The sequence below is a fragment of the Numida meleagris genome, chromosome 1, assembly GCF_002078875.1.
Source record: "Numida meleagris isolate 19003 breed g44 Domestic line chromosome 1, NumMel1.0, whole genome shotgun sequence".
Classification (NCBI taxonomy): Eukaryota; Metazoa; Chordata; class Aves; order Galliformes; family Numididae; genus Numida; species Numida meleagris.
Window position 1 is genome coordinate 167,016,183 of NC_034409.1, and position 17,338 is coordinate 167,033,520.

General features: G+C 40.2%; 1 protein-coding gene across 6 annotated transcripts in view; it reads right to left on the reverse strand.

Annotated features, from left to right (window-relative positions):
- Positions 1-17,338, reverse strand: part of CAB39L (calcium binding protein 39 like) — a 69,599-nt gene that overhangs the window by 26,966 nt on the left and 25,295 nt on the right. For all 6 annotated transcript variants that reach the window (XM_021376433.1, XM_021376427.1, XM_021376417.1 and 3 more), the window contains 2 exons: positions 8,862-9,026; positions 4,012-4,130 (listed from right to left, as the gene is read on the reverse strand). In XM_021376433.1, the coding sequence (XP_021232108.1) occupies positions 4,012-4,130; positions 8,862-9,026 (284 nt within the window). The remainder of the gene's footprint in view (positions 1-4,011; positions 4,131-8,861; positions 9,027-17,338) is intronic.

Sequence of the window (17,338 nt, forward strand, 5' to 3'; positions counted from 1 at the left end):
TTTCCAGCACAATAACTTTTTAAAACATGAGCATCAACAAAATCATTCTTAGTCAAATGCTCCATTATCTAGAGCTGGGTTATGGACCTTTGACTGCTCACATAAGTGAGGGAAGTTGGGCTTGGCTCCTGGAATATGCCTGGAAGAAGTTTACAGGCTGCCTGGTCATAACTAGCACGTTATCTGCGCCCACATTTCCATGCAATCCATTAGTTAGGAATGATAGAGATGCTCTTCTAATGAGCAATTATTACTCTATGCAGTTCTCTTTTGTTCAGCTGAACTTACAACCTGAAGAAATCCCCACATAATGCCTACCGAGGGCAACCAGAAAAAGAAATAATGGACTTGGGATATTTCAGAACATTTATTGTGGAGGCTGAAAGAGGCAAGTCTGAGAGCAGAGATGCATCTTGGTGCAAAGGGAATTCTACTAGTGCAGAAGATGGTACAAGGTATGGATGCGCAATGAAGGAGATTACAAAGACATCAAGCCTGGAAGACTGAAGGTCAGGGCAGACAGCTCTATTCTTATCTCCTTACTAACTACCATAGCTTGAGCTTGTCCTTATAAAAACTCAAGGGGAATTCTGCAACTCCAGCCAATACACCAATACATCTTAAAGCTTTAACTTCACTGTGATATGAAGAGATTATCACAAGTCCGGGCAGTCACTGAGTACTTTAGAGATTGCATGCAGCATGATAGATATTCACAAATAGTCTTACACATTTGTAACTTGTGAGAAACAACTAAAATGGAGCCATGAACTTCAGGTCTTTGAAGAGTCAACTCTTCACAAGGGTAGATAATGGCAGGACAAGGAGAAATGGTTTTAAGTTGAAGGTGGGAAGATTTAGGCTGGATATCAGGGGGAAGTTCTTTACCAAGAGAGTGGTGAGGTGCTGGAATGGGCTGCCCAGAGAGGTTGTGGATGCCCTGTCCCTGGAGGTGTTCAAGGCCAGGTTGGATGGAGCCCTGGGCAGCCTGGTCTAGTATTAGATATGGAGGATGGCAGCCCTGCCTGCAGCAGAGAGGTTGGAGCTTGATGATCCTTGAGGTCCCTTCCAACCCAAGCCATTCTACGATTCTGTGAAGTCTGCTACAGTCACTGTACTAAAAAGGGAAAATACTTTAACTCATAAAGGACCAAATTATTTCTGAGCTAGTGCAATACCCTTACACCAGAAAAAAATCTTGGATCAAAGTCAGACCAAATGTATCAGATATTATATACACCAAACATTGCATTCATCCAGAATCCTACTGATAGACAAAGCCTGCTCATACAGAAGATGCTATCAGAGCAAGTCCTCATGCAGGAAAGTCAATTAACCTACAAAAAAAACCCCAAAAAACAGTAGTGAACTATGAGCGACATGTTTTTCTGAAGCTGAGAATCTGGGAGGGAGTAGCCTAAATAAAGTGAGAAGAAATAAAACGAGGCCTAAAAAAAAAGGTAGGAACAATTATCTCGAAGTGGTAGTGCCAATGGAGTATTAGGCAGGAAGTACTGGGAGGGAGCCCTGATTCAGGATCCTTCCCACTCAACAGAGCTCACATTATGCCGCGAAAAAGCAATCTTTTGTTGATATTCTTGTAAACTGTCAGGGGGCAGAGGAAATTTTGCATCCAATACAAGTAAAACAATGACTAGCCTTCACAATAGTTCCAGGCTGTTTCTTCTACAGCCATGGTTGACATTTTTTTTTCCTCTCCAAATAATGTCATATAACAAACATTAAATGGTACAAGCAAGCCAAGTCCTCTTTCCTTTCCTTCAAGCAGATTCAATGTATTCCACTTAGCATTAAATAAACATGAAAACGTGTCCCCAAGTCACACTGTCAAATAGCGATGCCTCCCGTTAAGTATGTGTTTCCCAGTCTCACCATTGCCTGCACGCAGCAAGGCACACGCCAGGGGCCCTGCCCTTGCTTTTAGGCACATATTTTTAGGCCACAGACCCAAACTAACATGAAACACTGCTGTGCACATCTCCAAAAAGCACATAAATACATCCACTGGCTCAGGTCACCTACAGTGGATTGTCTGTCAGCAGCACATATGCGTAACAAATATTTTACTATCATTTTAATATTTGTGGCTGCTACAGGTGCCAAAGAATATCTGGGACACGATTCAAAAATGTTTTCTAACTTTAAATAAAGCTGAGACATATGGTAGAGATGCACACATAACGTGCAAGAAGAAAATAAGTGAAAAAGAGGAGAGGAAATAAAAAAGACCAAGAGGGAAGAAAATGATAGCATCTATATATGAAATTGAAAACAGTTGTACAATATAACAGTGACTGAGAGAATGATCATCACTGTCCCAAAATAAATAGTTTGAGGTTTATATAAATGTTGAATTTTAATGAGCAAATGAAACCAAACTCCATTTAACTAGCTTACTAGTTTCCTTTTCAAAGATGCTGGTGCTCAGTAACACAAAACAAGTCAGAGTTTCAAAATTAAAGCAAAATCATGATTAATCACAATACTTGTATGTGCAAGACCTAGTTCAGAAGAAAGGCCTGCTCTGCTTCCTTCCACCCTGCTAGTGGGAAAAGCAGCAGGCCAGACAGAGAAAAGCAGCAGATCAGACCAGGACATCTTGCTATCTCATCAAGCAAGACAAAATTTTGACACCACCTTCAATGACAGGTTCAGCCTTCCTTAAATCCCTGGTAGAAATCAGTTCACTCAATTACTTTTATTTTCCTGCCCAGCTGCATTGGGCCACGGCCAGTTTTGAAGCAAATAGCCAGTTCAGAGGGCTCATGCTGCAGACATGCCTGTTTCCCCTGACTCCAGGAGAGGCCAGGCTCACTCGTTCAGGTCTGCCCTTGGCAGAGGGGGAGGCCAGCTGGAAGGGATTTTACACTTGGGGCTGCATTCTCATTATGCTCAAATCTTAGATATGGCTCAAGTATTTTCTTCATACTGATTGCGGAGCAAACAGTAAAAACGCCAATCTTAAGCCTCAAGAGCAAGAAAGATACTTTTGAAAAAAACATTCTTCTAAGTACCATTAGCTTAAAAGGCCTGTAGCACAGTTTTTGTAAGGCTATTACTAGCGCACCAAGGTGACTGCTTTGAGAGCCTACATTGTTTCACAATGATCAGCTACTAAAAGCACTTATTTCTGTATCAGTTCTTTAATCCACATCACATACATTCTCCTTCCCTTAGAGGAAAATAAACAAAACTCTAAAGCCAAAAGAAAACCACAGAAAACAGTAGACTGTAAGGGTTGGAAAAGCAATGACTCTTGGTAAATGGGAGGCACTGCTGGTCACGCAGACCGGACAAAAACCTCAAGAGTTTTAGGCCAACGTTTGTGCATTCCTGAATACAGCTACAGCTGATGTCTTCTCCGCGCTGCAGCCTATTCCCTCCCCTTGGCCAACTTACCTTGGGAACCACCACTTTATTACAGCTCAGCACTTACGACCACAGAGGGTACAAGGAAAAAAAAGATTTAATGCTAAAAGACATGAAGTTAATTACTGAATTAATTTAAAGTTGACATTCGCATGTGGCTACAAGCATTTGAGAAGCCTGCCCCACAGGCACAACTATTCTTTTTATGCATTTTTGCTTCTTTGTGTTCTACCCCATGGTGGTCCAGCATTTGACTCCAGTTATTCACAGACACCCGCATAACTCCCTCCTGCAGTGCAAGCCAGTCTAAATGAAATTCAGCAGTCGTCAGCAATGCTAGTTTAGGGCAAGAACCAAAGTATATGTCACATGGCAAGCAATCAAAAACAAGCAGTACATAATTATTCCAACATGAAGTGTGGAGAAAAAATTATGGCCGAATAAAATAATCCAGTCATTAACAAGTATACACTTCGGCAGAAAGAAAGTCAATATGAGAGAAACAATATCTGAAAATCCTTTTTAAAAAAGTAAGAAAGTGAGAAAGTAGATCAGCTGCAATGCCAGTATGTCCCAGGCAATACTCTTTAATGGAAATTAAAGACAAATTAAAGCACTCACCCTTTCAGAAGCATGAATAGGATATGAGGATGGGCACTAATGTACTCCACAGTAGGGCTGCGTGTGCCAATTTGTCTTCTCAGGATGTTGTTAAATATCTGGGAAACATCCTTTTTACCCTGTTAAAGAAGAAAAACAATTCTTCAACTGCAGAAACATGAGCAAATCATGATTTGCTACAATCTCTATTTAAAGTGGAAATAAAATGTAAAACAAAAACAAGCCTGTCTCCTTCTGAGGCTCTCCACAGTCACAACACATCACACTTGCTCTTTCTTCAGTGACACAAGGTTTCCTCCCTTGAATGGCTCTGAAGATTACCAACCCCCTACACACACACTTACACCTTTTTTTCTCTAAATGAAAATGTGTATCCTCCTTATTCTGTTGAGCAACTCCTTGGCTTTCTTATATAGCAACATTAAATACTAAAAAAGCAAACAACTCCCTGAGCCAAACATGCTTTTTCCGTGTGTACTATTGCTCCCCAGCCTCTAAACGTAAGTCATCAAGCTAGTACACTAAGTACAGCAAAACACAGTCTAGATTTATACAGCTAAAGCTTCTCACTATTTGAATGTCACCTTCACAAATGCAAATGCAGTTCTGAAAAACAGGGTTACATTTATATGTATTATTTCAGCACGAGGAATGGAATAACTGCTACTGATAAAAAAGGCTGTGTCATACACACCTCAGCTTCAGTCCCAACTAATACGGGAAGGATCCTTAATTTTGTTCTAACTTTCTCCTCTGTCCAGGCCTACACACATCTGTACTGTCATCCTTTGTCTTTGAATACTTCTTGCACATCACTTTTCAGAAGACCCTTCGAAACTGTGTTCTATTCACCTACAGAGCTTGCCAATACATTGTAAGTAAGTCCTCTTCCTCCCCCACTGCTTTCTCCCATGGCCACAAGAGACAAATTGATGGGAGAAACTAATAGAAGGGAGAGACTGCTGCACTAATGATCAGTAACCAAGGCACTGAGTAAACAGTGGGTCACTATGCACAGGGCAAGCTCAAGCAAAAGGTTACTTATAATCTCTACACGCTCATTGATCTGTCTTGAGAGGACAAACATTCCTTGGCGAATAAATTACTGAATGTTTTCAGCCAAGGCACAGACAGTTTCACACAGAGGGAAATTCCCTGGTTTCACCTCTACAAATAAATCATTGCTGAGTAACACAAAATATTCTTTCCTACTAGTTCCAACCCAGCTGGCTTGGAGACTCAGGGAATCAGGGAATTAAACAAGAGGATCAAATCAGACCAGGCCAGTCCATCTGCCTTTGTTTGTAGCACTTTTGACCCTTGGACACTATTCTTGTTAAGCTAACTCTTTATAAAGACGCCCCATCCTCCTCTCTCTTTACAACATCCATAACGTATGTCTGGAATCCCGTGATCCCCAGTGGCTTTAGCAGTTAATCCAAAATGACAACAATTCAGAAAGAGAAGAGCTGTTGAAAGAGGAGAGAGAAAAATGGCCAAAAATTAAGCGATTCTCTCTGCTACACCAAATTTTATATTAGTTACTTAATACTAGGTGTACTATTGCATTATATCCAATAGCAGCATATTCTAGTAAGTATTCTAACCAGTGCTCATGAGAGAAGTTGGTCTCCCCAGATTCTTTTCAGGGAAATGGAGGCAGATAGGAGGAAACCAAGGCAGACTTCTCTCATCATCAGACAACCATAAAATTGTAGGAATACTTTTGCAGTGCTTTTCACTTGGATCTGCAATTCGAGTTGGCCTTATAATGAAATACATATGACAACTGGAACACATGATATGGCAGCAGAGAGAAAGCACAATGGCTGAGGCCAGAACAAAAAAAAAACCTCAAAAGATGCCATCATATAAGTAACAAGCATCGCATATATATATATGTGTGTGTGTGTGTGTGTATATATATATATATATAATGTAATTTAACTCCTATCTCAAGATAAAGTAAGTGAAAACTTCCCATGTCACCAGTCTACCTTATAAGCTTCATAGCTTGTGAACCTTTAGGCTTACATACAGTTAGTAGCATCATTTTTAAAAAAATGACTCTCCTGGAATGCACATTTGCCTCAGTTCTTCAAAGTTCAACAACGAATTTCATGTTCCAAATTTTCAAAGATACTGTCTGATCTTGATTCCAGGCTCTTGCTGAAGCCCACTTCAGTGATTCATAGCAGTACTATTAGCAAAACTGCATACTGTTTCTTGAGTGACAGAAGCAATAAACCTCGATTTTCTATAGATGTGTGATGGAAATATGCAAGGACATGACTATGTCCCCCATGCACATGTAGGTACTCCATACTTAAGCACTTACCGGCAGATGAAACACAAACAAAATCAGACTTGAGCAAAAGGCAGAAGCATAGACTAAGCGAGAATATTAACTCTGGTCTCTCGCCTCAAGCCATTGAGTTTCATGAAGTCTTCAAAGATTTCAAAGTTTCACCAAAATTAAATTCAAACTGGCTAGCAGGTTCAACAATTTTGGGGACAGTGTGAGGGTGTGAGGAGTAGAAAGGGAATCAGGACAAAATGAAGTAATTTACATAAAGATTATCTCCTTCAGAAATCACATTTTCAAGTAAATTATTAATTTGACTTCTACCGTAACACAGAGAACAAAAAAACTTATTTGCATGTTTGTAAGTGATGAAATTGATTGTTTAACAAAGAAACCTAAATGACAACTATGGACAAAAATAAAAGAAAAGGTAAGCAGAAAAGCTGATAAACTAAAGAAGTCTAAGGGAATATGAAGACAAAACAATATATTCCCTTACTACCTTCCTTTTCAAAGTCGTTTCATTTCTACTGGTTTGCTGAAGAAGATGTTCAATAGTTCTGCTAAATCATAGAATCATAGAATGGCCTGGGTTGAAAAGGACCTCAAAGATCATCAAGTCTCAATCCCCCTGCTAAGTGCAGGGCCGCCAACCACTAGACCAGGCTGCCCAGAGCCACGTCCAGTCTGGCCTTGAATGCCTCCAGGGATGGGGCACCCACAGCTTCTCTGGGCAGCCTGTGCCAAGGCCTCACCACTGTCTCACTAAAGAATTTCTGCCTAACACTGAACCTAAGTACCCCCTCTTTTAGTTTAAAGCCATTCCCCCTTATCTTATCACTATCTGTCTGGGTAAAAAGTCAGTCTCCCTCCTGTCTGTAAGTTCCCTTTTAAGTACTGGAAGGAAACATGGTGATATAGAAGTTTTTGGTCCTGACAAAAACAATACAGTCTGTCAAGAAACTGAAAAAATCCAGCAATTTCCCTTGTGCGGTGTACCTGCTAATACTGTAGCAGTATTATATCTTTTATTTTCTTAAAAATCTCTCTTTTATTTTCTTAAAAAAAGCATATAAATATAAAATACATGTGATGTTGGGGTAATGGTTTTATGTGAATTTTTTTATACTTAAGACATTTAATAGTCACCAGGGGGAGATGAATACTGAAGAGATCTGAAGAAATTCTAGTGTTAAAGTCTCCTGAACTCAAGATGTGAAGAGTGAGAGAACTCCAGTAACAAGAACATTTTCAAAAACGAATAGAAAATCTATCAGTCCCTTGAATACTGGCTTTACTGGGGTGAGGAAGAAGAGGGCACAAAAGCAAACACAAATCCCATTGTACCTCCCTTTCATGCATTTTCAAAATGGAAAGAAAAGTAAAGTAACAACACATGGCTTCAATAATGGGAGAAATCTTCCACGAGGAAGAAAGTCCCACAGAAGGTGACTCTGAGAGCATGAGGCAATCTCTCCAGGGAGCTGATGTTTAAACACAGCAGCCATCCTGCCCTACACATTGGGTACTGGCTTCGGACCTCAGCAGAAGAGGTTTGATTCCTAGGAACCAAGGCTATCAATCCTGGGAAACACTCATAATTCTGACGATTCTTCATTGCCAGAGAACCACAGAAGCTGCAAGACTAATAACAGAAGCCCCTGGAGGATTGCATCCCAGTCGACCTTAGACCACAGGAATACTGTAATGCCCTGTCAGTTATAAGCTTCTTCCCAGTCCCCACCAGCTAAAGGTCAATTTAAATGGGCTTATATTTATTTCTGAATTGCAGTCATCTGTTCTACCAAAACTCTTTTTCTCCTTAATTATATAGAAGTGTAGTTAATTTAGTTCTACTCAGTTCTTGACTTTAGAAACAAAACTGCCCATGAGTCCCATGGGCTATATAGTATAAATAAGTACTACGTGACTAACTCTTTTTTCTGCTGGAAAGAGAACTATATTCCTTTCTTCTTTAATCCAAAAAATTAAGTGGGAGCAATCCCATTTACTTTGCTGCCTGCTGCCAGTTTTTAACACCTTTTTCAACACCTTTCCTCTCAACCAAACCATCCTATTTTTTGCAGGTTTTTTTCCATGAGAGATTGTCCCATGCTTATAATTATTTTCATTCCACATCATTGAATCCCTTCTAAATCAGACACACTCTTCATTGACAGTGGTTGGCTCTGGTTGCAGTGTCCCAAAGAGGTTAAGCACCGTGGCTTGCAAGGTCATAAACAGTATTGTCAGCATCATTTCCTATCTTGTTTGGATGCACATGACAATGTTTCTTGTGTTTAAGAAAATAACAAAGTTAACTCAGATGCACTGCACTTACTTCCAGTATATGAACACATCTGCCAGGATACTGACCGATCTACAACAGCTACCTTCTTCAGCATGTGAAAAATGGTGCAAATGTGATTCAAGTGCAATAACATTACTTAGACTTTGAACATATATGGTTGTTATAACAGACAACACTGAGACCAGGGAGATAAGGTCTATGCACACTGACCTACCTTTATGCACACTGACCTACCTCAAAATCTATGAGCTGCAGGTTGGCAATAAGTGTCACCAGAAGGCCACTGTTGTACAATTCTTGTGCCAGCTGAGCCACTACTTCTGTTGGTGGTTCCTTGTCTGTGGTCCCACACAGAATTTCCTTCATTGCTTGCAGAGATTTTGACACTTCCTCTGATGCCTGTTGACCAACAAATAAGGTTAAAATGAGATGTGAGTTATAACGTCCATGGTTCAAAGGCAAACACCTGTTGTTCACAGTGAGGTACCTCTGCCCTCACACCCTCCTCCTTCCCATCCTGGGTACACGAAGACTCTTTGCAGTAAAGGCCTTATTTGTGTGTGTGTGTGTTTGCTTTAAATCCTACCTACTCTAGCCATTGAGCTGTGCAGGCAGCAGCTCTTTCTGGGTCAGGGCATATTTAATACGCTCACAACCAGCAGTTAGTGCACTTATAAGGTTGGTTGGATTTTTTTGGCAGGGCATGAGAAGCAAGTAAAGGAGAGGTTTGAAAGCAGAGACAGTGAAGGTTTCTGAAACTAGGGCAGTATTTTACATCTATGATGCAAAACACTTATTTGAAATGAGTGTTTCATTAGCTTAACAGAAAAAAAAATACATAAAGACACACACAGATAAACCTCACAGTCATTTGTAAAAGCTAAGTGAACATTAATGGGTGTTTGAATCCAGATCGATAATTTCAATACATCTCTCACGTAAACTGAAAGGGAAAATGTCATGCTTCCAAATGTAACCACATCAATCTGCATAACATAACCCCACAGTGCTGAGGAGAGACATCTCTCCAGTGCTGCTGATCTCCCAACACTTCAATACTGATTTTATTCACATTAGTACAAACCAAGAAAAAGCCACCTTCAGATCACATCTACCTGGATCACTCAAGCATAAATTCTGCACAGCATAAAGGCATGTTCTCCTCCAGTCCACTTGTACCTATTCACAGTTTTCTTGCTAGTTTAGACAGGCCAGCATGAGTGGCATGTAAATTAGCATGACTGTGATAACTTTAGCCACAGCACAAGTCTTTTTGTTCCTTACTGCAGCACAGTAAAAGAGCCTATTTTTATCTCAAATGTTATGTGGTATGTCACTAGAGATATCCCACAGAGTACAGATGGGATTAACAACAGGGGTGCTATCTTGTAAACTAAAGCTCTAAATCTTTATGAGAGCTGTGCAAATATTTTCATATCAAAGGAAAACTCATACATTTTTGGCTTTTCACCAGCTCTGCTTGGTAGGGTGTGAATATCTCTGGCATTCTAGGGTTAGAAAAATCAATACCTTTCCTTTAAAGTATGAGTCTTTCCTAATCTATAGAAAACTGAGTGCAATATTTAGCTCTCAAAAAAGAAGGCAAAAAATAAAGTGGTGAAAGAGAACATAAAGTAGTGGTGATGGGCACAATGGGTCCCACAGCTGTATTTCTCTAATGTATCAGCTCTCCCACCCTCTCACTTTCTTTGCTTTTGTACATAAAATTTACATTTTGTGTTTGACTTCCTCCCTCTACATCATAGAGATATTCAGTGGTTTGGCATTAAACCCTCTAACAAAAGTTACTTCTGGTCAAATCTAAGAGCCACTCTTCTACTTCAATCCCTCATAATCTGTCTGTAGGAAAAGCATGATCCCAAACAGATTTGTAAATTAACAGCCACTTCTAGACTCCTCTTTGACATTTCTACTTAATCTTACTGTGTTTTTAGAATAATACCCTGTGTCTGTGATGGAAACTTGCTTGAGATTTAGAAGAAAAAGTCATTCCAAGACCCAAAGATGCAAGATTTGTCCAAAACAAACAACAAAGCCAAACACATTCACTCAATACATGGAAAATAAAAGATAAGAGAAACACAGCTGCAGAACTTTTCCTAAGAAGCCAGACTGACTTGAAATACAACCATCTTTGGATTAGTCTACTAACCTTACTGGACTATCTAACATCAAATAGTCCTACAGATGGAGAACTGACAGAATAGACAAGACTGCGTCACTTCCCTAACTTAATTTACAAATGTGATCAACCTCCCTTATTTATAAAGTTGTGATTTTGTCAGCACTAATCAAGAGCTTCAACAGTGAGAGCTAGAAACTTGATGGACTGTAGATGCTTGGTCTTAAGCTTGCCTTCCAGGTAGACCAAAATCTTGTCATTGTAACTTAATAGGATCATAACACAAGGAAAGAAGTTCAGGAAGAAATCATTTGCTGAAATTCCATGTGGAAAAATTCCTTCCTCTTCTTCTTCCCTCTAGTCCTCAAGACTTTCTCTCCTATCTCCGGCTTAATATAAACCTGAAGACCAGCTGACTTTGCAGCAGAGATTCACTCTTCATTCCACTATGGGTAACACTACTACGGCTGTACTGAAATATTTCAGTACTTTAGCATCACAAAACATCTCGACCTTCCTACCCCCCACAGAGGAAATACTGGATTCTTCCATCTACCTCACTTTGCCAGGTCTAAATGACAAAGTCTTTGTTTTATGGTGTCTTTTGGATTGATCTCTATGGGAGGGCCAAAGCACATACCAATGCTCTTAGGATAGCAGTTTAGCAGGCTTAAAACAGCTGGGAATGGTGCCTAAACAGTTACATTTTTTCTCTATATTCCAGAGCCGTACAAGACAGTGCAATAAGGAGTGTTTCGTTTTATTCGTTAAGGGATTACAAAGAAATCCTAAAGCTCTTAAAATTTTTTTGTTCTTGTAAAATCTTCCAAACATGGAAGGTTACAACAAAGATCTTATCTGTCGTTTGTGCAGAAAGCCGAACTTTTATTCCTGTAACTGAATTATTTTGGATTTTCCACATTCAAACAGTAAGCTGCCTTATTTGCAACACTGCTCGTGCACGATACAGCAAATCAAAGCAAACCTTCTGCTTCAGAAATAAAAAAGACAGTTTTTGACTAATCCCATTGCACATCACGGTGGTATTTTAACATGAGTCAATAACTTCAACAGCTTTAATTTCCAGACTTCCAATGGGCTTAATCAAAATTATCTCTGCTTAGAAACCTTTCCTTCTTCTTAGTTACTTACATCAATTATATATTTATCTTTAAAAAGCTACTTGTAGCTCACACCTATTACACTTGTCAAAGAGGCAGACAGATGAATCTCCTGTTAAACAACATAGATTCACTGCATCTTTTTACTCTCCTTCAAGGAAGATTACAAAAACTGTAAAGGAGAAAAACGATCAGGCCTTGAATTAATCAACAGTCTGAGTCCCTCCACCTGAACTGCAACTTTCAAGGCTTTCAATGGCTTCTCTTGTCTCTATGCTACCTCTGCTTTAAGACAAGCTGGAGATTTCATACATATGTTACAGGTCAGAATGGCTTATTCTTACTTTTATTCGTCCAGAGATTCAACGTAACATTTATGACCAACAGTAATGATAAAAAAAAGAAAGATCCCATGAACTTTTTCTGTCTTTCTAAACCCAGATATTAAATACAAGTAAGAAAAATACAGAATCCCTGTCATTCGACATATGCATAGCGATCAGAAAATTCCCAATTGTCCACAAGAACACAGCAAATAGGATCTTAGAGTTTCTATTTGCCTACCTAGCATACTTCCAGGGCAAAAACTGCCTTTCTAACCTGTTATAGTCTTACACAGCAGCACACAGGAACATCAAAAGACACCTGCCAATGTGATACAAAATACTCTCATGTGCCATTCAGTAAGCTTCCAGTATCTCATGACATAAATCAGAACCAAAAGCGTAAGGCTCCTTGGTTTAGTTCTGTCTCCTTTGCCTTACAGTTATGTTTAAAAATATTCTCACTGTGTGAATCAAAATAGTTTTTCATTAATAGTGCCAGCACAACTCTCTGTAAATGCAATTCCTGAGAAGGGCCATTAGTAGAATTTGAATCCAATGTCTCAAGAAACATCCCAACTGACATATTCTTGGTGCAATTTCTAAAAGGATATATAGGAACAAATTGTGGACTTCAGCAGAATGTTTTGGACCGGGAAGCAGAACTCTTAACACTTAGCCAAAAATTATGGCCCATTACCCAAGAAGGCTGGCAAGGACAACCTTGCAAAGCAGACACAATAATTAAACTTCTAAAAGGCAGTACGATTACCTGGAAGAGATAGAGCTGCCCCACCTGGATATAAATTCCTTTCCTACTATTAATCCTGCACCAAAGGCAGAAACAAAGATTGTAAGATGCTTAAAAATGGAAAAGCAACCAGGAGAGACAAGCTTCAAACACTTGGCACCAGCACCTGATAATATCTGGAGTTTCTCCCACCTCTAGAGCAATAACAGGCCTCAGCAGAACTGGGAGGCTGAAACAGGAAACTTTCCACAAAATCCCTGGGCATGTGAGTTTTGTGCAGAGTTAGAAGGAAGGGGTGCCAAACCCTTCTTATTTTATTCGCTTGGTTTCAGAGTACAGCAATGAAGTCAAAGGTAATTCTGCAATTGACTTTGGCAGATGCAGAATTGAATCCGCAGGTATTAGCATTCGAATAGTCACACAAGCATTCTTCCATGAAAATACACACTCTGCCCTCCGCATGCGCCTCACCTTATACACAGGACCCCAGCTGTTCTATCAGCACTGGGGCAAGATGAACATGGTCTCATAAAGGCTTCACTGGTGCTAAGCAAGAAAGCAAGATTTACTGTTAACAAAACGTTGTGGAAATCCTAAAGACTTTTAGTTGTAGCTTTATTAAAGTGCTGCTCTCCCGACCTTTCCGAACAGTATCAAATGCGTTACAGAGGACAGAGATGAAATGGAGGTCAGATTACACCAACCTACCTGAACAAGCAGCTTTGTTGGATACATTTAAGTGAAAGGGGAAGAAGCTAGATGCTTTGAATTATTTTACATCTAGCTTCACTATATTTTGAACACCAGTTGAATATGCTGCAGCCTGTGGTTCTGTCAGAAAAACACTCAACATGAAGCCCAGATCAGCTCTATCATGGTTTCAAGTTCCATGACAAATCTAAGGTTTGGACCAGTGTCATGGTTTTGTGATTTTCGGTTATTGATATTCCACATCATAACATCATGTAGTGGATATACCTGGTTCTCAGAAGAGAAGGACTACTACAGTCCCCACGGTACTTTTCTCCTCTGTTACCATTTCCAGCCAGAGGGAAAAGATAAAAGCTCGCAGTATAAAAACTTGCAGATCACGAGACCTCATCCCTTTTCTGCCTGTCTCTCGTCTTGGCAGCACCTCGCTCTCCAGCCGTCTTATCGTCGGTAGTAGAGTAAGGCCTACCTTGATTTTGGGACATTCTCTCTCTCTGTATTGGATTTATCAGCTTAAATTGTAATTATATTGTATTGTAGTGTGTTGTTTTGCATTCCGATATCTTATTTAGTAAATTAGTTTGTTTCTCCTCAGATTGTTGCTGCTGTTCTTTGCTCTCAGGGCCATCTCCTTACCCTTTTCCCCTTTTCCCTTTTCCCGGGGCGTGGACCCGTGGATCCCCCGTCCCCTTCGTCACGGAACCGGGCTGAGTGCCCGTAAACCGTTGACAACCAGGCTCTGCCAAAACCTGCAAATCTTTTAGCCCATCTAGGCCAAGTGCAGAGGCAGCTTAGGCCAAGTTTCACCCAACCTCAGATCTGTTTGCTATTTTTAATTAAAAGCATGGGACACTCCGAAAGCTTTTGTTGCACCATGGGTTCAGAAATGTTACCAAACCTGTAGGCTCCACAGATGGCACTGAGTCATGGGTGCCACACCCTGGCATGTTTGGTTAGTGGTGGGAGGGTGATGTTCTCAAGGATGTGCCTCAGGGACATATTGTGTGCATCCTGAACTGCTTTGTGCTGACCAGACTCCGTGGCTGAACACCAGGCTTCAAGGAGACAGGATGTCACCTCCTTTCTTTGTGAGATGGGTCAGGCATCCGTTCCTCTAATGTTATTTTACAATATCCATCCACAAAATACACAATGGTATCACTAGTCTAAATGAACCAGTATGACGGGCATGTCACATGCTGTCTTACCTCAGGCTCAAGAAATCTCCTGCCCACTGTTTTGCTCTTGGGGTCTCTCTTCCATTCTCCCCATTTATGCTTATCCTCCGAGAGGTACAGAAGTCTGCACCAGAAAGCAGGAAGAGGTGCTCTGAAGGCCTCCTTTTCTACATTGTTAAAAATTTCCTTTTCTAGTTAATTCCAGAATTAGTATTACTCATTAAATGCAAGCATATTTTGGTTCTACATGACTGAGATTAACTTTTATAGAATTCTGTAATAAAACATAATTGTTCCTCACTACAGAGCCCAAATAGGATGTGAGCAACTATACATGTCACAAGAACCCTCTTACTTCTTGTGGATGTTGGAAAGGAGGAGGATGCTTGATAAGGAAGGCTTTAGTCCACTTTCCAGCTGTCTTACCCTACTTAATCCTGTAATTCTTACATCTGGTTTTCCAGTGCTGTAGTACCTTCTTTTAAGTAGATATTATTTTAAATAATGAGACAGAAAAAGAAGGTGTTAGAGCACTTCAGAAGAAGAGGAACCACGTGTGGTAGCACTTCTCAACCTGTGCTCTAATCAGCCTTTAAAAAATAGGAAGGCTTTAAACCCACATGCAAGCAAAAAAAAAAATAAAACACCCATAAAATAAAAAGTAAGGAATTAGCATTCAAACTGAGTCTATTTTTCATTTGGAAGAGTTTAAAAAGCATTATGGCAGCAGTGCACACATTAATGGTTTTATATATACATATATATATGTAGAGGAACTGGGTCATATTCAATCCTTATCTAAGACGACAGATGCTAGTGCAGTCAGTATTTCAGTCAAAGCCTGAACGGGTCTTATTCTATGACTAACAAAAAGCATTAAAAAAAGAGTGAAAACTTCTGTATATCGTGTATACATGGAATTGTGTCTCAGAGAAGATGTATACTTGTCTTTATACTTGCAAGTGACTTCCCTTCATCCTGTCTATCAAGCTGTATCTTCCCCCTTCCTGCCGTTATCCAAATTAGTCTTGAAATCTGTCGTGAAAGACCCACTGCCTAAGAACTGCTTAGCTTGAGAGGAATGATCATTTTTTCATTATTTAAAAGTAGTCCCTCTGAAGCCCAGATGGCTTCTGCTAAAAGTTACACGAGGCTGCATCCAAACTGTCAACCTTCCACTGTCCCAGCTGCCTACAACAGTTTCAACTCATACCTAAGATTCTCAGCTCAGGAAAGGAAATGAGGAGGATCTCCTTCAGGTTTGCAGTTATTTAGGCTTTGCCACTCTTCTCTGCCAATTCTGACTGTATTAGCAGCTTTTAGCTGTCTCAGCCCACACGCCACATTTGCTGTACTACAATGACAACTAAACTGTCACAAGATAAACCTTGTTTAAACATCTGAGGCAAGTTCTAGTTGGAAGGGATTTTGCAAACACACAAAATCAGAGATACTTTGAGTGGTACTCCTTCAAGTCCTGGGATCCCCAATTTTATGACAAGGTACAACGGCTCTCCAGTTCACATGACAGGTAACAAGGAGACAGAAATCTGAAAGAAATGAAGAGTCCTGATCCACAAACATCCACACTCACAGGCCCACAGGGTCCAAAACTGTTGGGCAGCTCGGGGACATCAATGGTCTGTGGCTCTTGCAGGAGACAGTACTCTAGGCCCTTTCATGAAAGTGTAAGACGTTTTATCTCTCTTTGGAACACAAATCAGAGGTAAATTTCAATATCTTGCAAGTCTCTGCAAAACACAGAGTGCAATACTTTATCTTCTCTTGCTTTTTTCATTAAAATGTCCACAATCACACTCGTGAAAAAACAGCACATTATTCATTAGTATAGTCTGAGTAAATTTCAAAAACTTATGTATCATTGAAGGTGCCACCGTTACCTTCTCTCTTCCAATTCAAAATGCAACTAACATTCAGACGCAAGTCTACTGAGCCCACAAACCCTGTATATTTAATAACAGACACAATGGTGACTGCTCTAGCAAGCATTATTCGCCTTACCCATTTTAAATTTATAATTGTCGCAGGTACTGAAGATATTTCCTTATGATTTACCTTCCTGAACTCAAGACCATTAACCAGGCTTCCTTCTTTAGCAGGCAGGATGTATGTAGCAGGCAGGATGGATGGGGTCCTGGGCAACCTGGTCTAGTACCAGATCTGGACATTGGCAGCCCTGCATGTGGCAGGGAGGTTGGAACTTGATGATCCTTGGGGTCCCTTCCAACCCAATCCATTCTATGATTCTATTTCAGAGCAACTCTTCAGTGCAACACTTCAGATGAATGGTAGCACTACTGATCTTCCCCTCTAAAGAGAGAAAGGCCCTTTGTGCTTCCTCTGCATCTGACGGCAAGTTCCTGATTCAACAAGCCATGTAAGCATATGTGTAAATGCTGTCCATTACAGTACTGCTTTCTTCACTTTCTGCCTTGATGCTGAAGTGATTGCTTTGTCCTCCTT